The sequence below is a fragment of the Rhinolophus sinicus genome, linkage group LG02 (genome assembly GCF_036562045.2).
Source record: "Rhinolophus sinicus isolate RSC01 linkage group LG02, ASM3656204v1, whole genome shotgun sequence".
NCBI lineage: Eukaryota > Metazoa > Chordata > Mammalia > Chiroptera > Rhinolophidae > Rhinolophus > Rhinolophus sinicus.
Window position 1 is genome coordinate 125,313,662 of NC_133752.1, and position 25,944 is coordinate 125,339,605.

The 25,944-nt window shown below is 36.2% G+C and overlaps 1 protein-coding gene across 11 annotated transcripts in view; it reads right to left on the reverse strand.

The window, feature by feature from the left end:
- The window catches only part of METTL25 (methyltransferase like 25), a 156,716-nt gene that overhangs the window by 81,072 nt on the left and 49,700 nt on the right, over positions 1–25,944 (reverse strand). For all 11 annotated transcript variants that reach the window (XR_012493908.1, XM_074325343.1, XM_074325342.1 and 8 more), the window contains 3 exons: positions 16,143–16,237; positions 12,666–12,695; positions 8,224–8,297 (listed from right to left, as the gene is read on the reverse strand). Coding sequence is in view for 10 of the 11 variants with exons in the window: in XM_074325343.1 (XP_074181444.1) it covers positions 8,224–8,297; positions 12,666–12,695; positions 16,143–16,237 (199 nt within the window). In the remaining variant the exon portion in view is untranslated. The remainder of the gene's footprint in view (positions 1–8,223; positions 8,298–12,665; positions 12,696–16,142; positions 16,238–25,944) is intronic.

Below are 25,944 nucleotides of genomic sequence, written 5' to 3' on the forward strand. Positions count from 1 at the left end.
GACTGGACTTACTATATCTAACAGAAAATATTAAATTTTAGCAAATATTCATATTTCAGAAGAATCTTTCATAGTATTTGATAGTTGACTTTTAATATATGTGGCATTAAAGAAAATATTCACAAGAACTTAATTTTGTTGTCATTTCATTTGGAGTTGTTAGAAAAATAATCACATAAATCATAAACGGGGTCATAGAAGGAGCTAGAACAATTACTTTCAAGATTTTTCTGTATTTTTGAGTGTGCCCCATAAAACATTTAGTGCTACAAATATAATTAAATCTGTGTACAGTTTTGGGAGAAGAAAGATTGTATGAACAAATAAAATAAACATTGACTTCAACAAAGTTAAATAGATTTAATAATAATAGCAATCACTCACTATGTCCCAGGGATTGTTTTAAGCACTTTATGATATTAATTTATTTTTCATAATATCCCTTTGAAGCAGACACTATTATTCACTCCAGTTTACACATGGGAAAACTGAGGCAAAAAAGATGTTAAGTAATGTGCCCAAGATCATAGTGTTATTACCCAGTGAGGACTGGAATTTAAAACCAGGCAATAGAGATCCTGTGCCACGCTCTTAACAGTTACAGTCTGCGGTCTCTCACCAAACTAATGGGAGTCTTTAAAATATGAACGGGCGCCGAGAATCTTAAAGAGGGTGATATTACATAAAGCATTTACTTGATTCTAAGAAATTCTATTCTCTCAAAGTATGTTTACAGAATTATTTTTCTTCAGGACAACAATCTGGAGAACACTGTTATTATTGAATAATCAAAATCTGATTCATGTTCTTCAAAAGCATTTCTAAAATACTCTGGAGCCAAATTACTGGTTCTATCATTTGTAGTGAACAAAACAAACAGAACATCATTTGAGTTGGGAGACAAACAATGAAACAAATAAGTAAAATATGTAGTGTAATAAATAGTAAACAGACTTGATGAGAAGCTGATGATAGGAGAGAAAGCCGATATGAAATGTGAGAGAGGAGTGATGGTGGATGATGGATATCATAGACATGATAATTCTAAGCAAAGAACTGAAGAAAGAGCGGGAGCTAGCCATGTGGATATCTGGCAAGGCACGTTCCAGGTAGAGGCTATGTTACATGCAAAGGCCCTGAGGTAGAAGTGTTTCTGGCATTTTTAACACGTTGCGTACGGATCACGAGAATCTTCATGAGGGATTTAAACCCCGCCATATGCAACGTGTTAAGAAAACCAGGACACACATAAAGGGAAAAATAGTAGAAATGAAATCAGAGAGATAATGAGGAGCCACATCATGTAAGTTTTTGTAGGTCACAGTAAAAATATTAGCTTTACGTCCATATGAATGCGAAACCATGGGAAGATTGTGAGCAAAATCTCATATATTAACAGGATGATTATGGCTAATGTATAGAGAACAGACTAGAGGGGGCAAATTAGAAGCAAGAAGGCAAATTGGGAGGTTATTACAATAATCTACATGAGAGATAATGGTGACTTGAACTAGGTTGGTGGCCTTGAGGTTGGTGAGAAGTGGTAGAACTGTAGATATACTTGGATGGGAGAGACTATAAAATTACTGAAGGACTGGATTTAGGCAGCGTGAGAAAGAGAGGCGTCAAGGATACCTCCAGGACTTCTGGCCTGAGCAACTGGAAGGATAAGACTGTAATTTACTGCAACATAAATTTAGGATTCATCAACATATAGATGGTACTTAAAGCCATGAAACACGATGAGAACACCTAGGTAGTAGGTATTGATAGAAAAAAGCACTCCGACAATTAGAGGTTTGAAAGAGAAGAGGAATCAGCAAAATAAACTAAAAAAAAAAGAGAAAGAGAAAAAGAAGAGTATCTTGTGAGAGGCTTTCCTAGAATATGAGAAAAAAGGTTTGTAATAAAGAGTGGTAAATTGTGTGAAATAGTAATGGCAGGCTAAGTAAGATAAGCACTGAGAACTGACCATGGGATTCAGTAACATGGGTCATTAGTGCGCCTGAAAAGGGTGGTTTGATGGAGTGATGGAAGTAAAATTTGATTGGTAATTCAAGAGAAAATGGGAAAGAAATTGGCAGCAATTTCAAAGAGTTTTCTGGTAAAGGAAAGAACAGATATGGTATAGTAGTTGGAGGGGAAATGGGGCCCAAAGAGCGTTTTCAGATTCTGTGCTCTTAACCACTATGATATATCATTTCTTTTAATAAGACTGAATACTGACCATTAGGAGCTGACTAGGTAAGTGATAGACGAATAGACAACTAACTAGACTTAATAAGTTTAGTAAGAGCAGTGAATTACAGATTAAATACTATGGGAGAAGAGGAGAAGGCGAGAAAGGGAAAAGAAATCTATCAGAGATGTCTTCTAAACTGAATGCCTAGGATTTCACCTGCCAGAGGTCATGAGAGGAAAGGGTGTCAGAAATGGGGAGGAGAATATTCCAGGCAGATACACATGCTCCAAGGAAACATACAAGGTGCAAAATTAATTGCATGGGAAACGATGAATAATCCAGTGTACCTGGACAGTGTGCCTGGGCAGCTGCTTGGGGTGCAGAGGAAGAAGAACCGGATGATGAATTAGGCCGGAAAGGATATTAGTGACAGATTAGAAATGACCTCGAATGGCATAATAAGGATACTGTAGTTTTTGAGTATAAAGAAGAGGAACTATCAAACATTTTGAAGTTAGAAAAGTGACATGACTGTTTCTGAAAGATAAATGATGGGACTCGAAGAACAGATTAAAAGGGGCCCTTTGTCAGAATAAAGCATGGTCAGAATGCTAAAAAGGAATTACTATTCTTTCTTTTAATAAAAGTGAATACACTAGATCTGATTAAAATTCTACTCATGTGAATCCTATACCACCCACATTCTTTTCTAAAAATACAATTGTAAGAACATGGTTTACTTGTAGCATTTTCCAAAAAAGCAACACCGATGTAGGAAATTTTAGGAAATGGTGAAGCAGATGTATACTAAGTTAATTAAAACAATCACACAGGACAGAAAGCACCAAAATTCAGTTTTTCTATCATCATAAAATATTTATGAAACTATTTTATTTTATGTCCTTTATATGCTAGTAGATATTGAAAGACTTAAAAAAGCAAAACATAAAATTTTGCTGAAAATGGAGATCACTTAAGAGAGCTCCAAAAATTTTCAAACTATTGTATTTTTCAATCTAAAAGATAAACTTGCTAATTTCAATTTGGCCACATGTAATGGATTAAATAATTAGCTTTAATTTTGTGAGCCAGTTTTCATGATCTGGTTTTCACTTTTCTATTTGATTATGGCAAAATAAAACTAAGTAATTCATAATTATAGACATCAAAAAATTATTTGTTTACTGTATAAATGTTTACAGTAACTATTATGAAAGAGAATAATAAAGTGACTAAAATGTACACACCCATATTTTCCCTGCCCTCTTTCCAAGTGTTTTAAGAACGTTTTACCCGTGAAATTCCTTCTTTGGCATATTATTCCCCTTACAAAGTTCCCAGATAGGAGCTAATAAGGAAATAAAGAATTTTCTATAAATTACTGAGTTTTAACATAAATATAGGATGCTAACTCACAATTACAATTAACAAAGTTAAAATGCTATATATTTAAGTCAATGAAAAATGTTTACTTCTAACCTTAGGCTATATAAACAATTACACTTAAAGAAACTTTCAGAATAATGTTGCAGGTATTCTAAAACAGTATATCCCTTGAAGACAAATTATTTAACAAGGAAAACTAAACAAAAAGTGAAAAAATTAAGTGATCACATTTTCTGTCTTTAATACTCTTGCTGACTAGAGATTCCAATTCCGTTAACCTTGATTTATAATGTCAACATAAGGAGCCATGCAACTCAGCTCACATTAAAAATATCCCCTCAAAATTTTAAATTAAAAAGAAGCATGAAATAGTGAAAACACGTATAGACTCTGAATCTAGTCCTAGCCCTGGTTCTTTCAGGCTGTATGAGACTGTGGATAAGCTTTTGACTAGTTTTATCTTGTTTTCTTATCATGCTAATGAAGTGACCGTAACAGATAGTAGCAGTAGTATAATATGTAGCTCAATAGTGTGCAACCGGATAAGAGATCAAAATTTTATTGCTGTTGAACACAAACAAATACATATTTATAAAATATGTATAAGGCATAAAGACTGTCTATAAAATGAACCAAACTTGAGAAATAGAACATTACCAGTATATTGAAATCCCTATAGACCCCTCGTCTTCCCTATCTCATCAGTCTACTCATTTCCCCCACAGGGAACTACAACACTCACACTTGCTTGTGTTTTCCATTCTTATGTTTTTCGTGGTTACTTACCGTACATTTATACTCAAAATAATGATACAATTGTGCTTGTTACTCAATTATATAAATGGAACCATCTGGTAGGACTTTTCCTGTGACTTTGATATTCACACTATTCATCCTCATCGATGCATGTAGTTGCATTCATCCATTTTCACTGCGGCATTACCCACTACAACTTATCCATTAACTTGTTGTTTCTAGATTTTCGATTTTATAAACATTGCTGTCATTGATCATTCTTGTATGTCTCGAAGAGCACATGTATCCGAGTTTCTCTAGGATATAAATAATACTTAGGTGTGGGCTGCTGAGACAAATTATATAGACATATTCAACTTTATTAGATTATGCTAACTTGTTTTCCAATGGGATGATATTTTTCCCTCCTACTAGCCATGTGGACAGTTCTAGTTGTTCTGTGTGTTTGCTAATATTTGATATCGTCAAACTTGTTTGCTCATCTAAAGGCTATAAAAATCATATCCCATTGCGGTTTCATTTTATGTTCCCCTGATTACTTATCAAGATTGAGTATCTTAGCCTATGTTCATTGGCTATTTGAGAGTCCTCTTTGTAAAGAGGCCTAAGCAAGTTTTTTCACTATTTTTCTTTTAGGTTAATTTTTCTCACAGATTTGTAGGCATTCTTTACATATTCGGGAAAATCATCTTTTGTCAGTTTTAGATCTTGCAATTAGTTTGTGCCTGTGGTCACTTCCCCCTCCTTTTTTGGCATCTTCAGAAAACAGAAGTTCTTAATGTTAATGTGGTTGAATTCTTAATCTTTTCTTTTAAGATTTGCAGGTTTGTACTTAGTTTAATAAATCCTTCCTCTATTTCAAGGTTATAAAAATCCTATTCAATACTATCTTCTAAAAGTACTATAGTATTGCCTTCATAGTTAAGTTTTTAATCTATTAATACTATGAATTGATTTGTGTTTGTTGTAAAGTAGGAATCAGACATATTTTTTGTATGTGGTGGGCAGCATAATGTTCTATCAAAGATGTCCACACGTTCCAAGCCTCAGAACCTTTGAATATATTATGTTACACGGAAAAGAGGAATTAAGGTTGCAGATGAAACTAAATTTTCTAGTTTGCTGATCTTAAAATAAAGAGAGCATCCTGGATTATCCAGATTGGCCCAATGTAATCTCGAGGATCCTTTAAAGTGGGAGAGGGAGGCAGAAGAGGAGGTCTAGATTCAGAGAAAGGTTTGAAGATGCTACACTGCTGGCTTTGAAGATGGAGAAAGGAGCTAACAGCCAAAATATGTAGGCTGCTTCTAGAAGCTGTCAAAGGCAAGAAAATGGATTATCCCTTAGAGCCTCCAGAAAACATGCAGCCCTGCTGGCACCCAATTTTAGCCCAGTGAAACCCATTTTGGACTTCTGACCTCCAGAATGTTAGATGATAGATTTGTGTTATTTTAAGCTACTACGTTTGTTATAGCAGCAGAGGATACCAACATATTGCATGGTTATATAATTAACTACTGTCCTAGCACTATTTAACGACTGCAGTGCTCTGCGGGCAGCTAGAGGAAGCAGTACTGGAACATACTTTAATCACAGCGTGAGATGACTCCAGGTGGGGCTTTAGTCCATTTTAGGACTGTTTTATTTCTAGTTCACTCTCACTCGTACAGTGTGAACCTCCAGGGACCTAACTTCAAGTATGAATGGTTTACCAGGTCTACAGAGACCTCATACGAAGCAGGCCATGAACTCATCTTTTGTCTCACTGAACTGTCATTCTCTTGAAAGCAGTGTTCATCCTCGGTCCACTCTGTGGACTGGCAGGGAGCTGCTTATTCAGAATGCCTCTGGGGAAAATGCAGCCCTAAAAGCTGGGCTCGTTTCTCCTGGTTTCCACCTTCTCCTAGATAGTTGCCCTGTAATTTTTAACTTCCCTGACAGGTCTCTGATGATCTCAAACCAATTAAAAACAAATTTAAATACACACACATGTGCACACAATACATCTCCAGTGTTCTTAGCTTTTCTCGGAATAAGGGTTGGTCCTAATTATCTAGTCTGCCGTTATTGGAAATGGGTTTCTATCATTTCAGTTGTTTTTTTACACATGCCATCCTAACTAGAATATGAAATAGTCCTGTGTAGACACTGTATCCTCTGCATCCAGAATCTAATAGGCTGTCTGTCACACAAAAAACAACTGCTAGGTTAAAAAATATAATCTGCAAGTCGTGGCAACTAATTGGAATGTGTGGTTTGATAATGGGAGAATAAAATCACATATGATTTCAAGATTTCTAAAGCTGATAATGGCCATGCCATTCTCAGAAATGACAAAAAAAGTCAAGAGGGGAAAAACGAGGAACAGAATTGGTTGGAAGCTGACTTTGGTTTTCAGATGTAGCTGAATCTGATGTATTTATGAGGCACTTAAGTGAAGCTATTCAGATGAAATGACAGATGTGGATTTGAACTTCTACAAAGATGCGGGAGCCAGATACATTATTCCAGTTTTTTGTGGTGAGGGTAATTGCTAAGTGAAAGAGAAAATATAAAGAGACATGAGCTGAGTATAAAACAGAGAATGCCTCAATACACTTAGGGGATGAATAAGAAGAAAATAGGTAAGTGTTCCGAGTAGGAAAAAGAAACTTATAGGAATGCAGTGGAATGAAAGATACCGAAGAAGAGTTTGGAGAAAATAACAATTATCAACATGGCCAAATGTGGGTGAAAGGTCAATGAAAGCAGTCCTAAGACAAATACCATCATCCACCTTTTGAGAAGTAAAGGAAGGCAGGAGTGTGGAGGATTGGAAAGATTTGAATTTTTAAGTGAGAAGAAAAGTTTAGAAAAGAATGTATATGATTTTAAGTAGTCATTAAGAGAACAATAAACAAAATTATGAAAAGATTTGAGTCTTAAAAAGAAGGCAGGTAGTCAATATATGAGTGGACACAACTTGCATAATTTTGTGACTTTTTTCAACAAGGTTAGTAGTATCTTGAGGTGAGCTCAAGAGAAGGAGCTAGTTTTTAAGAAAACCAGAGACATTCACTTATAGACATTTTGAAGATTAGTAAATATATGCAAAAGAGAATGGAGATCGAGATACAAAGTTAGAAGTTATCTACATAGAAATGACAATTGAAACCAACAGTTATTTGGATATTTGTATGCGTATGTCATAAATTCTTTCAGTAAAAAAACTGACTTTCTCTTATAAAGAAATACTAGCTAATCTAAAATAGCTTCTATCTCAGTTAATATGTGTAGATTAGTTTCTGAAAACCTGAAAGTTACTCTAATTTGAAAAATAATCCTATTACCACCAGATGGCTGTCAAAATCCTAAAATTGTAATTAGAAAGAAGACATTCACAAAACTTGCCAAGATTGCTGCAAATATTTGCCTGAGTACAGCAGTTACCGAACCAGTATTATGGAGACATTCTCCTACCCCTTGCCTCTCTGTATAAGCAAGACATTATCAAAACAAAACATATGCAGGGCTACTATTCAACCAGTAGAGACCCGAATGGCCAAAATGGTTGTGAAACATTTTAAATATAACTCCTGCTCATGTGATAATACTATAAGGACTGAATTACTTATATGTAACATTTCAATACTTCTGAAATTCTAAAGTGTATTTTACATATATTACTTTTTCGTTACAACAACCTTTCAGGACAAAAAGGAATCATTAGACCCTCCACTTTAATAATGACTAACCTAGGATACAGTTGTTGCATACTTCTTTGTTATTTACTGACACGCTCAAATTTAAAGCTTGTTCTACCAATGAAGTGAGTGACCCTGAACAAATTCACCTGAAGTCTAAGTCACTTCCACTTACAATACTGCATAGTTCTTCTTATTAAAATAAAATCCTCATACCATTTGGTGATGCCATAACAATCTTTAATAATATCCTGAAGGACGGCACGATAGAAGAGTGATTCAGTAGGCAGCTGAAAAAAATGTAGACATATATAAGCACAAGAAAAAAATAAATAACAGAAATCAAATCAGTACTGCAAAGTTGGGACCATAGGTGAATATTAGGAAACTGACTTTGCTGTGAAACATAAAAGACAATTTTATAATTTTTCCATTCTAAGTGTTAACTTTAACTTAGGCTAATTCTTAGTGGGGCTAATTCTCACTAAGAAAGTAATTCTGCAAGAGAAGAAACTAGAAAAGAAATAGTGAATTAGGAAGAAAAGGTATGATCAAAGAAAAATGAGGTAACATTCCAATGGAGTACTTATCAGTTAAAAATGTGGAAACAGACTTTCATGACCAGCCAAGTCAGCTCTGTGTAAGTGAGCAAGCAGTCAAGTAGGATATGTGCGCAAGAAAAGAGAACGTGGGTTTGTCCTAATGGTGGTGGAATAGAGATAATAGTATCTAGGATTCACAACTAGAAAGAATAGGTAAGTAAGGACACACTAAAAATATGTCTGAGGCTTAAAAGAGCATAGCACTGGCTACTGTAGAGTTGAAAAGAAGAGCGTTAGAATGAACATAGGATCAGAGACTGAAGTCTTGGCAAGGCTTCATTTCCTGGGGAAAAAGAAGTGGAATGTGTCCACGAAGGTGCAAAGGTTTCCCAAAGGAAAGATTCAAGGAATGGCTGTAGACAAGGTTTCCAATGAAGCACGGTAGTTCCACAGAAGCAGAAGGTAAAAAGTTACTATACAGTTGACGCTTCAGCAACACTGGGGTTAGGGATACCGACCCTCACATAGTGAAAATCCATGTATAACCTCCGAGTCTCCCAAAACTTAAGTTATCCCTTGGCATTCCAAGGGAGATTGGTTCCAGGGCCCCCCACAGATACCAAAATCTGCGGATGCTCAAGTATGACATAAATCAATGCATACAGTTGGGCACCCACAACTGCAGACAGAAAACAGTACAGGTATTTATTGAAACAATATGTGTAAAAGTGGACCTGCACAGTTCACATTCGTGTTGTTCAGGGTCTACTGCATATACAGAGAGAGCACTTTACTGTAGTAATGGAAAAGGCACTCTTACACCACGAAACTACACGTCACCAAATTCCATCCACATCCTGAAAGATCTCTTAATATTGAGAGTACAGGAAAATCAAACACAAAATAATAGTAGCAACGACATGCAAAGTTATTATTGGTGGGGAAAAAAGAGAGAAAGAAAAATGAGCATGGATGGAGAGCGGTGAACAACATTGAATGCTTTTGAAAAGTCAAATAAGGTGAAAGGTGAAAACTGCCCAATAATAGGTAAAGTTTTAAAGATAAAGTTCTGTGGAATGTGTATATCCACTGAGTTATCCTTTTGGAACTCCTATTCTCCTTCAGAGCCCCAAATTATTATTTATATCTGTTTTCAACTAGAATATGTTTGGATTCAGATGGAGTTCAGCGCAAAATAAATTTTGCTGGTATACTCAGGCAAAAAACCTACTCCACTGTCACTCGCTTCCAGCTAACATCAAGTTACTACACAGTGGGCCCCAGATGCTGAGACTACAAAACACATCAAGTTAGGAGTTGAGGGTCAACCTTTATTTCCTGGGTCTCTGCCTGATGGCTCTGCCTTCTTACATTACGGGAGAATGTCTGTCTTGTGGGATCTTGATAGGGCACTTTCAAAGAACGTAAAGGTATATCCTTTCTGGACGGTGGAAATAGTGGGGAGGGTGATTCTAGTAGGAAATGGTGTTAGGAATACCACAGTCCCCAGCTCAACTCCTAAAATAACTTACTGAAAGCAGACACACACAGTTGAGAGCCCATGCTCAAACTAATAAGCTTCAAAAGGCATGCTGTTTATATAAAAATCTCTTTCCAAATACAACAACTTGACTTGAGATAAAAATCTCTGATTTCTAAGCTTTCCTGAAACATGTCATATTCCAAATATTCATATTTCAAAACATTTCATTCAAAATTTTCCGTCACCGGATATATTTTCCATTTGATAGTTTTTCATTTTGAGTAATTTATTTCTGCAGTACCAAAAATCTCTATCATCTGTCCCTCACTTCCCCCCAAATTCCTTCAGTTCTCTTACAAAAATAGTGAAATTCCTTTTCATATGTTAATACCTGCTCTTATTTTGTTCTATCAAAATTCAAGTCATTTTGGGAAATATATTATTGCATGAAGTGAATATTAGCATTACTAGTTCTTACCTTTTTATTTGATTAGATATAATAGATGGAAATTTTAATTTTATGTGACTTTTATATAAAACTCCTAAAATAGTTAAAGCTCTCATTTCCCATGCTTTTGAAAAAAATATAAAATTGTATCAAGGAAATTTAGAAATAAATGTATACTTATATTACAGAAAAACCACAAAAAATGCATTTTAACAAGAGAACATAAAGAAATGGAACATGTAGAGAAAAACAAACAGGACAGAATGAATCACCACTCCCAAGTTACCCTGAGTAAGAGCTTTACAGCTATTACCTAAGAGAAAGGAAAGAGAGTAATGAAGTGCCTTCAAATGTGCATTCCTGGGATAACTAGGACTACCTATCTATCCTGGTAAATAAGGATGGGGTGTGAGAGGGAAGGGACTCAACAGCTCCTGAGCAGACTGGGACGGACGTTTCCAGGAATAAACTGAATGTGGCTCAGAGTTTACTTTCTTTCCTTCATAAGTGATAAAGCAACACTTTCATGCATGTTAAAATGGGAGGGAGCGGAAAGAGTACAAACACCCTTCAAGCATATGTATTAGACATGCATTTTATAGGTCTCGTGGAAAGGGCACTAAACTGAAAGTCAGGACTCTGCAATTAATTAAAGGAGCTGGAAGGCACGATTCAACGTGTGCTGTGCATCGTGTTCTCATGGAAGTGTTGTGTAATACCCAACTCATCAGACTGACTGCAAACGTGAACAAGCACTTGGGAAATTGAGAGACACCACACACGTGCATTGGGGCATTATTATGATAAAGGCTCTTTCCTCTTCCAGGCTCCTAAGGAACCACTAAGGTGACAGGCAGTATAGGAGTGAAGGGGTTGGGATCCAGAGTCAGAGATTCAAGTGTCAGTGTTCACCACTTAACAGTTCCCTTAGGTGCATCATAAGACAATAATAGCACCTCATGGTACTATGCCGGCAGTTGCTTTATGTATGTAATGTGCTTCAATTGGTGAAGAAAACTTTGGTAACCTCTGTGTTAGATTTGGTTGTTATTTTTCAGTCATAATTATTAATAGCCTACAACAGCAACAGCAGTTGACACTTACTGAACACTTACTATGTGCTAGGCATTGTTTTGCATTTTACATTTTCCTTCATTTAATTCTCAAAACAACTCTTATGAGGAAGGTATTACTGTTATTCCTATTGTAATTGTTATTATTGCTATCATACAGGTAAAAAATTAAGCTACAGAGGAATTATGACATGTGTCCAAGGTCACTAAACCAGTCTGATGAAGACAAAATGTAAACCAGCAGTTTGAGACTTAAAGCCCATGCACTTAAACGATAAGCTTTAATGCTTTTAAAAATCAGTTTGTTGTTTTTATTTTCCAATCAATTTTTAGGTAGTGACACTTAAAAACAAAGTTCTTAATATCATGCCAGGCTCAGACTAAACACTCAGGAAAAGGATACTTGTTGCTATTATTATTTTAAAATTATTTTTAAAATTTTAAATTGACATGTTAATGATACTTTAAGAGAAGCAAAAGAGACGTTTATAAAATTTAAATCCAACAGAAAAACTTTGTGAAAAGCTTAAAAACAACTCTTAAAAAAATTTTAAAAATTCCTAGTATGTTTCATGAATCTTAAGGTGGAGGATAAGGCAATTAAATGGATTATTGTGAGGATACATTTAACTTGTTTCTATGAGCAAACCCATTTGGCTGTTGCAACTAATGACTAATCAGTAGATAAAGAAAAAAGTTAAAAATAACCAACTGAAATATGTGTTTTGGATTATAGTTAAAAAATAAATTGAACTATACCTTGGTTATCTTTGCTTGAACTAAGCCCATTAAAAGCCTTATAGTCAGCAAGAGCACTCTTTAGAAATATTTATAGATTGTTCAGTATAATATGAAGAAATGAGATATTAGTACAAGAGTGTAATAAGGAAGTTTTCCTAAAAAGTTCAATTTACTTTTCCTGAAAGTTCACTTCTGTTTTAAAGTAAACTTACAGAGAAAAGTATAAATTTCAATATGAAGAGGTGACAAGAAGAGGTGATATTTATTAAAATCCATCAGGTAATAAGTTCATCAACAGGTCAAGTACGAAAAATACTTGAGAGAAAACTATCCTGTTCATCAGCTGGAATAGAGTAAACAGTCTTACTTACCCCTCGGCCAACTGCAACCCGCTCCAATGCCTTTAAGGAGAAAAAAGTAAGACAAAGGCTGCTGGTATATTTAGTCTTATCATATAAGACTTATAAACACTCTGTATAAGGGCTTGTAAAAGTGACCTTTAAAAAGATTAACTAAGTGATAACATGTAAGTTTATACATTTAAAAGTGTTAATATCATTAAGGAATGTTAACTGGTATAATTTAGGGCTGATTTATAATGTATGTGTGTCATATACAAAAACGCAGACCCTAACTGTATACACTCCCTGCATTTTAGAAGGTCTTAGAAAACAGGAAAGAAATGAAATGACATATTCTTGGCTCACTTTTGGTGTAGCTAAAACAATCAAATAAATCCAAAGCTGTTATTGTGCACATACAGACATATTTATATACCACTTTTAACCTAGTTTCTTCCAATTTTTATAGATATGTATTATCTCTTATTAAACAAAAACGAACAGATTATAGGACAAAGCTTAGTTAGAAAATAATGTATAATTTTGATCTGCATGGTCTGCAAATTCAAATCAAATTCACGTAAGATCAAGTGTCAGGTAGAAGAAAAAGTAATACATATCTTCACAATTTTATATGTAGCGGGTGTTACATTTGTATTTACTTAAGAGCCAAAACACTTTTGTAAAAATATTTCCTAATATTTCTAATAAATACTCTTAATACAATGTATAGAAAATATATTTGAAAGATTTGTCATAATTTAAATATGGAATAGAGCCTTTTGAAACTTTCATTTTTTTTAGAGACATTCTATGCTCACATAGTTTTATAGCAAGAGTAAAATACGTTCACTGACATTTTATTTTAAAATTTTTAATTAGGAAATATTTCAAATAAAGAAAAGCAGCGAAAACAACGGATCTGCATGTTCTTCCTACTTAAAATTTAAAATACACACATTTGCTTCAGATCTTGGTTTTCATAAATAATATTTTTTTAGATATAGCTGAATTGACTTTTAAAACTGAAAGATAATTTACAAAATACCTTGTGCAAGTGCAATATGTGCAGATACACAAGGTCAGGGATGGGGTAATGTAACTTGCCCCAATTTGCATAGCTAGTCAGCAGTTGAGCAGAAACATAAAACTTGCTCTTTGAATTCTGATTTACTTCTCAGACTTCCCATCATGGAGATTCAGCAGGAAGAAGAGTTCATTGTAGGAAAATTTGCTTCACAAAAGTTACTTTAGAAAATATGTAATTTTCCCATTGACTCGATACCTTCACTGAACATTTAGAGCCAGAGTGTTATAAAACGTGGAAGATAGTTATAATTTTCACATTAAAGAGCAACAGGCCCAGAACAAGTTTACTATCAAAGAAAACAATGAGTTTTCATTTATAGTACATGTGCTAATTTCAGATTCGATTTGTGTTATGGTTTTTGATAAAAGGCTGAACTGAATAAAGAAGCAAAAAATTTTAATAATAAATTATTTTGCATCAATAAAATATATAACACACAGGGCTACCTTTGGTATGTGTTGCTGATGAGTTTATTTTAGAAACACAAGTGACAAAGTTTGATTACAGAACAAAAGATAATCAGGTAGGTGATAAGTTTCTTACAAACATTAATATTTTTCTTGCCCAATATAAAAAGGTAATGAAGAAAATTTACCAAGTGAATATTTCATACTAACCTAAAATATTTTGCAGTTTTATCAGGCGTACAATATGCTGACAAGATTGTCTTAATCTAATTAAAATTTTATTTGTGGTTAGTACCCTTAACAATTTATCTGAAAGCATCACCAGAAAGGTTATCTTTTCTTTTTTAAACTCGTTAAGCTTTGCATATTTATGGAACAGATCAGTTAGGAAGCAAGAGGCAATAAAACAAGAGGCACCAAAAGAAATGTTCCTTTTACTTTTTAAAACATTTCTGTTAAATTTATTGGGGTGACATTGGTCAGTAAAATTATATAGGTTTCAAATGCACATTTCCATAATACATCATCTATATATCTCATTGTGTGCTCACCACCGTTTAAGATTACTCCAGCATCAAGGTCAAGGTGGGCAGGGACTGGAACGCAGCTAAGGAGACCGGCGTTCCATGGGAAGCTGACAGTGACCGGGGAAAGTTCTTAATGCAGCATGGCCTACAAATTCTATAGTTTGGAATTCCCTTTTTAAAAATGATCCTTTTTGGTCCTTTAATGTTTATTTTATAGTAAACATTCTTGTATTGTGGCTACAGTATATTCTTTTATTTCTCTTTAGGATATTGATAGTTATTTTATTTTGGACAGTCTCCATTTTCTCCAAGTTGCTTTTTTGCTGTTTATCTTATGTCAATTCTTTCATGTTAGACTTTCTTAGACATCTAGTGATTCTTGGCTGTCTGCTGATAATTAAAATGCAGGTATCACAAACCTGAGCAGAAGCATTATGCTTCTGAATAAGGACAATTAACTGTGGGATTCATGATAAAGTTGAAGATCTGTCCTGTTTCATTATGAAATCCCTGAGACCAGTATCTTTAGGTCTTTCCTCATAGGCTAGTCAGACTCCCTATAAAGGACTAGTTCAATTTTTTGCCTCAGGGTATCAGTCTGGCTGCCAGTATTCTGGGAACCAAGTCATTCCAAGAATGACCTGCCATTACAACAAGACCTTGAACAAGTATCATTTACAGATATATTGAAAGAAAAACAAATTCACAGAAAAGTATTTTAAAAGGACTTAGAAAAAGAAATTATTATTTGAGCATAAATAGATTTTTAAGATAATTCTAAGATACATGACCTAGAAACCTGGTACACTATTTTTTATATAGCTATGCTACTGACATCGAAATAATGGCCCTATAATATTAATTTATATTGGGGTGGACATTAAACACATTATTTATTCAATCATATTTTACATTTCTCATCACAAAAAAATACCTACACTGTTTAACTTGCATCCGTTCCTTTGTAAACCAATATAGTACCAAGAACAGAGAAAGCCATGGGATAAAGTGTTCTAGGCCTGGACAAATCAGTCACAATAAAGTTTTATTTAACTAGATAGTTACTTCATATTCCAAGTAGCTTAATAATATTTTCCCCATTCTATAAAAAATTAGGAGACTAAATGACCTGCTACAAGTAAACACAAACACGCCACACAGCTGTGGACAAATCAGTAAACTAATTCTGTGTTTAAGATTTGGTAGTTGGTACATTTTATATGATAATTTAAGTAATTATACGTAACAAAATCAGTACTATAATGTAGAATTATAGTATAACTATAAATTGTTACCATACTGCAAGTAGAATGGATAATGTTGGAAGGGCAAGTCATTTTTTTCTCATAATTTGTACTGCAGAAAAGCATTAATGATGATGCTCTGCAAAATTTGGCATTTACTGCATGGCACTAGCCAAAAATAATACATTCTGCAACATCTGGATAAAGCCCTTAGACCAGAAAAAAAAATATAATCATACCAAACATGCTGACATTCTGGCATTGCGACCACAACACCATCTCTCTTCCTTTAAATAGTGGCACATTGGAAATCCCCACTTTTCTTGAGTACATTCTGCAGACAGGGAAAATATGGATTATTTAAATAAAATTCTTCCTGTTTCAGTTAAAGTAAATAATCTATTGAGAAAGCAAATCAGTCACTGAGAGAGTCAAACAGTAGTTCAACATGGAAGTGGTAATGTTTAACAGTTCATTCCAGTCTGTTAATTGAAAGCATATTAATGTTATGAGAAGCGTATTTTCTCAACAACAGCTGTTTTGTGTTTAAGCTCCAACAATTTGAAACCAACCAATTTGCCAAAATTATTTCTCTAAGATTTAGCAAAAGCAATTTAAAATGGTAATACTTTTCATGTTCAGTGTAACTATAGCAGATAAGTAGAGATACTGGACATTTATTGCTGACCTGACTTTCTACAAAAATGATTTATCAAATATGACATTTGGCAGTTTATCACAGAATAATATTAATTCATTTCTAACAATGTTGAAGCATCAATTTTTGTCCTAGCTACTATGTTCACTTTTCAAAAAAAGAACAGCTGTATAGGCTCTTCTTTTTTTTTCATCACATTAAGAGGCTGCAATATTTTCAACGGTGATTCAATTAGGCTCAGTTGCACTTATGGTTCAAGTAACAATAACAAAAATCAACACTCACTGCTTAATCACACATATCTGTTACCCAACTGACGTATGGAGTGAACATGTGCAACTTGCTGATATTTAAACCCTTATATAAAACAATTAATTGCAGAGTTTTTTGAAAAGATTAACAAACCAATTTCTATTTTAAATTAAAGCCTGGAAAAGAAGAGCTTAAATTTTATCAAAACAGTGACAATTAAAAGAAAATTGTGATAAATCAAAATTTTCTATTTAGTTAAAAGTAAAATAGAACTAGAAACTTGAAAACAAGAAAACTCGAAAAGAAAATATTGAGGTAAATTCTACTAAATAAACTTTTGTGCTATGCATGATCAGATGACTTTTCATTAAAATAGAGAAAGTTTAAGTTTCATGCAGATCTTAACCATGTGAAAATGGTTTCTTTCAGGTATTAAGATTTATAATAGTCCCTACTGATAATCAGATGGATAATATGGACCTTCTGGAAATAATAATAATAATACTTATTATACTGCAGTTAATACTGTTAGCACTTTTGTAAGTGCTTTATATATATATATCAACTAGTCTCCACAGCAATTCTATGAAGTAGTCATACTATTATTCTGTTTCAGATAGATAAACTTAAGTAATTTGCCTAAGCTGCAAATGTAGCACATGGCACAGCTGGAATTTAACCCCGGCAGTCTGACTTCAGAGACCATGCTCTGAACTATCAAGCTAGATAAACAATTTCACTTATAGTTGCACAGGACTCATGGAGCCCTCAAAGCCTAGCCAGGGCCTTGGCACCCTGGACTACTTCCTCTGTTCCCAAGATGACTTGAAACAATGGCTTCAGTTTTACTGAAGGCTTTGCGATTTAACTGAGACACGATTATTGTTAAACGAAAGGGCTACTGTAAGTAGTTTAGTTTTTTTTTCTTACAACTAAAAAAAGGCATACCTAGATCTTATTGGTAACGGGTAAGGGGCTAGAGAGAGATGGGTTGTGCTATTTCACTCAGAGTATTTAGGAAATGTGCTGATCAATAAAACAGCTAGTTCTTTTTTCTCGCCATCCAGTCTCTCCTTGTTCCTTGTAGTAACATAGCACTCAATTTTTGGCTGGGTATTCACCTGTTCAAATTAAAGACCACAATTCTCAGACTCCTGTGCAGCTGCTAGGATAGCTGCAAGACTAAGTTTTGGTGAACTGGATGTGGGCAGAAACGATGTGTGCAAATTCTAGGACATATGCTCAAAGGGAGGGGGGGATGCTCTTCCCCCGACACTTTCCATGCCCCTTCATCTTTCCTCTGTCTGGAATGTAGCCACGGTGACAAGCCAACTAGGACCACAGAAACAAGAGCAGCAGAGGGTGGAGCAACAAAATAGAAGGATGCGGGTTCTTGGAAGACTTCCTGGTACAGAGGTCCCATACCACCTCTAAGCGTTACCTCTGGATTGAAAGAGAAATATCCCTCTGCCACTGTTACTTTGAGTCTGGACCTACTTTGCACCTGAATCTTTATCTTAATTTAATGCTTCCCAAACTTTTTGTAGCTCAGCACTCTTAGAATATGGCAAAATGTGTACATCAAACTGGAATAAAAAGATGAAGATTCTGTTGAAGCACAATAAATATTCCTGAAATCCATACATATTCTCTACTTCCACCATCCCCAGGGGATACAGGAAGCAGTATCTCAAGAACATCTATGATGTAGCCTTGGTTTACTAGTGAATAGTTCTGTCCTAATTAATACAGAAGTCTTCTTGGAGGGTGTGATATTTGCACAGAGACTTAAACTAAACGAAGAAGCCAGCCATGAGAATATTATAAGATTTAATGAAAAACAAAACAAACTGAGCTTCCAACAGGATACAGTTGGAATACCAGGACATCTTACAATTTAAAATTATAAAAATGAACTAGCAATTTCCCAACTTCTAATATTCCCAACCAAATACCTGCAAAACAAACTTGTAACACTAGAAAAGGAGATGAAAGGTAACTTACTGCAGAAATGTGAAAAGAATCCAGCTTAAAAAACAAACAATGAATTTGTAATGAAAGGTATAATTAATGCACCCTCACTACTCTGCAATTTACCTTATGCTGCCAGAAAAACAACAACTACAAAAAAAGCATGTCTCCTTGCCTGAAAAAAGGTAGAAAGATCCCCTCCCAGTAAAATCTAAACAAAACTTTGAAAAAACTACTACTTAACATTACATTGAAAGTGCAACAGTAGTTCTGCAAAATGCATTACATTGAAAAGGGTATATTAATTCCAGGAAAAATATCTAATATAAGAAACCCACACTCAAGTTACTCCCAAATTCTTGACCCACAGAAACTGTGAGAAATAATAAAAAATTATTGTGGCTCTAAGCTATTCAGTTTCGGGGTGACTTCTCAAACAGCATTAAATGATACAGTCTAGAAGCAGCAAAGAGGAAGCTGATTATACACGGGATGTGAGATAGACAAACCCGCTGTCTGAGGTGTGTGGTAAATGTGCTTCTTTAGGAAAGAGCTAGGCTTTGATTAGACAAGAAAATAAAGGAACGTTCAGAGAAGAGGTTGCAGATATAGGTAATTTTGGTAATGCCCGACTGCATTCCAGGATTTTGGAATTGAGGCGAGTTGGAAGACCAGCGAGAACAAAGGACATACAGAAATACACTTGATTAGTCACAGAAATCAGGAATGAGCTGTGAGGCCTGGGGTTCTGGTGGGGCTCAAAGGGATGATGAGAGCAGTCCTTTCGGTCCCTAGAGAGACAGTAGTGAAACTGTGAGTGTGGTGGCAGGAGGACGAGAGGAGAGGAAAATTCCCAGGGGAACACAGAATTCTGGGCTTCCCAACTAATTTCTGGTGACAAAGGGAAGATGCAGGCAGAGATGCATAGGACTTCCGGGATCCCTCTTGATATTCAGAAGCTTGTGATACTCCCTCCTTCAAACATCCTCCTTCATCTGGCTGCCATACACCATTTTATCTTTTTTCTGTTGCCTAATGCTTTCCATATACCCTTGATGGTTTGTTCTTGTCTGTCTAGTAAATGTTCCCAAGGCTTAATCCTCCCACTCTCCATCCTCTTATATTTTCTTTGAACAAAGACTCGAACTCGAATGACTTCAGTTGGTAAACAAGTGTATGAAGAGGCTAGGTAGAATATAATAGAATATACCAAACAATTTTGTGGTAACCAAATATCACTTTTGCCTGGTCTTAATGCCTTGTAAAGCAAAATTTGGGCATATTAAGACTGTCTAAATTGCCCCCAATTAGTCTGTGGGAACTCACTGTGAGAGCCAGATTGCGACCCCTGTTCTAGCCATACTCTTTCCCTAGGCAGTCTTATTTATACCTCACCACATACTGAGGATTCCTGTATTAGTTTCCTAGGACTGCTGGAAAAAATTACCACACACAGGGTGGCTTAAAACAATACAAATGTATTCTCTCACAATTCTGGAGGCTAGAAGTTTGACATCAAGTTATCAGTTGGGCCATTGTCCCTCTGAAGGCTCTAGAGAAGCATCCTTACTTGCCTCTTCCTAGCTTTTGGTGGTTGTTGGTATCCTTGGCGTGTAGCTGCATCACTGCAGTTTCTGCCTCTGTCTTCACACGGCTGCATTCCCTCTATGTCCTGTTGTATCCTCTCTTCATAAGGACACTGGTCATTGGATGTAGGGTCCACCCCAATCCAGTATGACCTCAACTTAACTAATTATATCTGCAAAGATTGCTTCCAAATAAGTTCATATTCTGAGGTTCTGAGTGGATGTGACATTTGGGAGCTAGTATTCAACCTACTGTAATTCCTAAATTATACCTACAACATGTTCTCTAAGATCTGTATCAATAATAGCTTAATTACCATCTCCAAATGGATATTTCATTGGCACCTTAAAATCAACATGTTCAATGCCTAAATTACTGAATGACACAACACCAGATATCCTAAACTTTCCTATTTCAGTGACTGGCACCAGCATTTATTAATTTCATATGAGTCAAAAAATTCAGGAACATTCTTTGACACTTCTTCATCCATAGCTTGTTCTAGAAATTCCTGTTTACCTCCCTCCTAAATATTCCTCAGATACATATATATGCTCTGCTTCCACCATCCCAAACCACCTGGATGCTGTGCAGGCCTCTTGATTGGTCTTCCGACATCTACTCTTGCTCCTTTTTACTTCAGTCTCCATACTGCAGTGATCTTTTAACATTTAAACCTCATTAGTTCACTTCCCTGCTTAATAGATCCTCCTCCTTTTAAGATCACTGACAAAATCCTACATAATCTGCTTGTACCTACCTCTCTAGTTTCATTTCATACCTTGTTCTGTTTCAGCCTTTTCCACCAATGTATTCTTTTTACTCATCAGTCACTTGACTAATCTTTCTCTTCCATGCTACATCCAATCTGCCAAGAAACCCTTAAAACAGATCTTAAATGCAACCACTTCTTACTTCTTTCACTGCCACCATTCCAGTTGGAGCCACCAGCACCAGGATCACTGCACTATCCTCCCTAATGGGCTCTTTGCCTCCTACCCTTGCCCCCCTGGATCCTGACTTCCTGGCGGCCTCCCTGAGAGGCAGCCTCCTACTGACCAAAGGTCACCTCTAAAGCCAGCCAACCCTTAAGTCATTCTCCTTTAAGGTTCCAACTTCTTCCTCCACTTATGCCTTTGAACATCGGGGTGGTAAGTCCCTAATACTTACTCTACCTCTCATGATTCCCCTTTACCCAAATCTTTGAAAATAAACTCACTTCAAATTATCCTAATTGATGTGTACCATCTGCTGACTGCTAACTCCCTGATTCCCCTTTCACTTATAGTAAAAGTAATATCCTACACAGCTTTACATGATTGGTATCCCCCACCCAAAGATATTACTTCTCTGATCTCCTCTCCTATTTTCCCTCACCTCTACTCTGGCTTCTTGCTATTCATAAAATATACCAGATTGTTCCTCTTGTGTGGAATGACTTTCCCCCAGCTATCCACTTGGTAACTCAATTACCTTTTCCAAGTCTCCCCATTTTGGTTTCCTCCCTGTGTTTATTTCTAGGTGTTAGGTAGAGCTGCTATGTCTCCTGGTCTTAGCAGAGTGGCTTTATGTAGTATGTGTCCTGTGAAGCCCAGTGGTGCAGTCTCATTGGTCACCTGGGCAGGTGCTACAAGTATGTCTATTGTGTGGGTTATGTGTGCCCTCCTGTTGTAGCTGAGCCTTGGTTGTCATCTGCCTGTCAACAGGAGGGACTGACTCTCAGGCTGACTGGCTGTGAGGCCTGGCTGTGACTACAGTGGAGGCCCTGCTGTGCAAGGGCTGACCCTACGGAGCAGGATTTACTATAGCAGGGCTCTGGTACCTGCCCTGTCTGCCCTTTGGGTGTGTCATCTGTGCAGCTGACCTGGTGGTGCTCTGGCACGGTCTGAAGCTGGCCACAGGGCATGTGGAGCCTGGGGCCTCCTGGACAAGGCCCTGCAACAAGCCAAGTTCAGCCTCCACCTGTGCCCTACTTGGGGCCACATGGTATGAACAACAAAGCAATCCCCAGATGTATTCAAGCCACACTGGGCTTGGAGGTGCCTGGGACAAGCTAAGCTGCAAACCGAGGCCAGCTGCTGCTAGTGCTGGGCTTGGGGCTTCTTACCAAGAGGTACAGGGTACACTGAGGCTAGATACTACTTGTTTGGGGTTTGTGAACCTTTGAGATTTTAGGAAAGTCTGCAGCATGAACCAAGACAGGCCACTTATATAAAAAAGCCACCGGAAGTGGCTTGCATGCACCTGCCAGTTGGGTGGAGCGAGGTATCAGGGAATCAACAACGTAGAGCAAAAGGTGTTAGCCAGGTTGGTAGAAAGTCAGATATGGCGGCTGCCTGTGCATGCAAATTGGGAGTGGGAAGGGCTCAACAAAGGAACACTGACTTCTGTCAGCACTTCTGTCTGGGAGAAAACCACTCCAGACAATTCAGTTCCTCCCTGTATGTCCCTGGAGCCTTTTGAGCTGCTGCCCCAGCACTGGAGCTCAGAGCCAGTAAGTCTGTCAGCAAGTAAGTCCATGTGTAGTCCCTTTAAGAGGAAGGCCTGAAACTCCAGCCGCCCTGCGTCTCACTCAGCCACAATCTCTGATGGTTTTCACAGCCAGAAGTTGTGGGGACTTCTCTTCCTGGCACTGGAATTCTGGGCTGAGAAGCCTGGTGTGGGGCTAGGACCCTTGCTCCTCCATGGGAGCTCTGCAGCTGAGATAACCCTCCTGATTTTTAACTGGTACACGTGGGTGTGGGGACCAGCAAGTTCCACATCTCTGCCCCTCCTACCAGTATCAATGTGGCTTCTTCTGTAATCCTTAGTTATAGGACTTCTGTTCAGCTAGGTTTCAGGCAATTCTCAGTGATGGTTGTTCTGTAGTTTAGTTGTAATGTTGATGTGGTCGTGAGAGGATGCAAGCACAGTGGTTACCTACTCCACCACCTTGACCGGAATTCTTGGGTATAAATGTTTATAAAACAAGTAGCTTAACCTCAAGAATTACTTGTCACAGCCAACTAGCAAAACTTTTATCCACTATCCTCATGGAAATTTCACATTTAATTTTAACTCTCTCTCCCCCCACCTTTTTCCTTCATTAGCATTACTATGTTGTTAGTCTATTCATTAGCTTTGCTTATAGGAGCTTTGAGTAATGTACGCTTTCATTATTTTACTTTGCTACCCTATTTACCAGCTTTGTGTCATCTTAGAAAAGTTACTTTCTCTATACTCCCATTTCCTTATCTACAGAGAGGAAAACTTCCACAAGTTTTGAGTATTAAAGAAAATAATCCAGGTAAGGGCTTTAAAATAATGCTTAGTACATAGTAAACTCTTGGAAAACGTTATAATGACTATGATTCTAAAACACTAATTAACACTTACTTCTACTTCTGCACTAGCCAGTTATTTCTCTACATGTTTTACATTACCTGCTACTTGGGAGGATATATGCAAATGTTTACTCAGTGAATACAGAATTATTGAACGAACACAATCTGATTCTGGCCTCTCACTCTTTACCATTCCAACTCTGAAGGCAACAAAAATAATCATCTTATATGACCAGTCCATAAATTTCATACCAATGAAATTGTTAAAACTTTCTTTTCTTTTGGTTTGATAACAGGTTCTTCTTTTCAAAGGCCTTTTCCACCACCCACTTTTCAAACGTTAGTGTATTCAGTGTTACATTATGGCAAGTTCTCTGGTTCCACTCTACAAGTTCTTTTTTGGGCAATTACATCTACTCCTTTAAATTTAATTCTCATATATCTCCAGTCTCAACTTCTTTCTGGATTTCTAGGTAAGAATTTTAAATTGTTTACTGAACATTTCTAAAATTAAAAATATGCAAACTAAACTCATTTCCTAAGCCCACAAATCTGATCTCTCACTAATGATGATATCATTGTGTAATCAACCAAGCTAAAACCTTGCCATTATCTTTATCCTTCATTGCCCCACCCCCACCCATTTCCCCACTATTGGTCACCATGTAAGTTGTGGTTTTTGTTTGTTTGTTTTTTTAAATATCAGTTCCCTTTATTTTCAACAAAATACACTTTTTTTAAATTAAAATTTATTGGGGTGATAATGGTTAGTAAAATTACATAGCTTTCAAGTGTGCAATTCTGTATTACATCATCTATATATCACATTGTGTGTTTACCACTGAGTCAGTTCTCCTTCCATCACCACATATTTGACCCTGTTTACCCTCATCTACCACTCCCTCCCCCCTTACCCTCTGGTAACCACTAAACTATTGTCTGTGTCTATGAGTTTTTGTTTCTTTATTTGTCTTATTCCTTTGTTATTTTCAGTTTTCTACCCCACATATCAGTGTTTTATCTCTGAAAAGTCCTGGTAAATTGTTGTCTCCTCCTGCATTTCATATCAAATATATCCTTGCTTTGGACTTTGATAGCTGCCTCCTAAGGAGCCTATCTATGTCTGATCTAGCTCCATGCTCAATTTATCCACTATAATGACAATAAATATACTACTTTTCAGAAATGTAGATGAATGTGTGCAACTCTTTTGCATTAAAAAAAACACACAAAATATTTTTATTGTAAAAAGTATATTTTGTCTCCCACTGAATAACATTCTGATACCTCAGCATACCATCCATGGCTCTCAATCTAGCCTTAATTTGTTGTTGTTGTTGTTGTTTTCCAGCTGTATTTTATTTTTAAAACAACTTATTATTTATTCTTATTTTTCATATTTTCCTATCTTCACCCTCACTCCCACCTTACTCTCTGTCATATATATCCATGTGGACTTGACTTACAACACACCACGCAGTTTCTGCCTCTTCTCCACAAAGTTCTCAAAATGTCCTTCTCTATCTCATTCATCTTTCTAAATGAAAGCCAAATGTCCCCTTTTTAAGAAAGCTTATCTTCACCCCTTTGTTATAAAAAATTACTCCCTCTCCTAGTCTTAATACCTTTTGGTTTATCTATCAATCATTACTCCTTTCATTCATTTTTTTCAATAATTCATATTCTTAGTTGATTAAGACCTATGGGCTATGAATATATCATGCTCAGATACGCATGCAAGTTCTATGTAATTCCTTCTGAATTCCTCACCAGATCACAAGCTCCCTAAGGGGTAGAGAGTGTTTCACTTGTCTTGTATCCTTTAGTGCCTACTATAGAACTTTCTCGAATCAACAGAATTACAAGATAAACCAAGATTATCTATATGTCCTCATTCTACTTTGGAAAGCATGTGCTTCTTTAGACCTAAATGAAACCTGACATATAATTTTTTGTCTAGGACAAATGAACACATTATGCCTTTAGACACGTAAATTTTGGTCATCTATATCAATAATCTCAACTTACATTATACCTTCATATCTAGATGGTTTTATAATATCTTATTTAAAACCACAATAACCTTTATTGAAAGACAGGAAAAAAGAGAAAAAATATAAAGTAAGTGATTTTGGAAAGTTTGCTTTGATCTTCACATACCCTACCCTGCTCTTCTGTTTAGTTTTTCTCCTGTTCATAAGCAGAAATTATGTATCTACTTGTTTTCCTATTGCCTGATGACTTATTAGA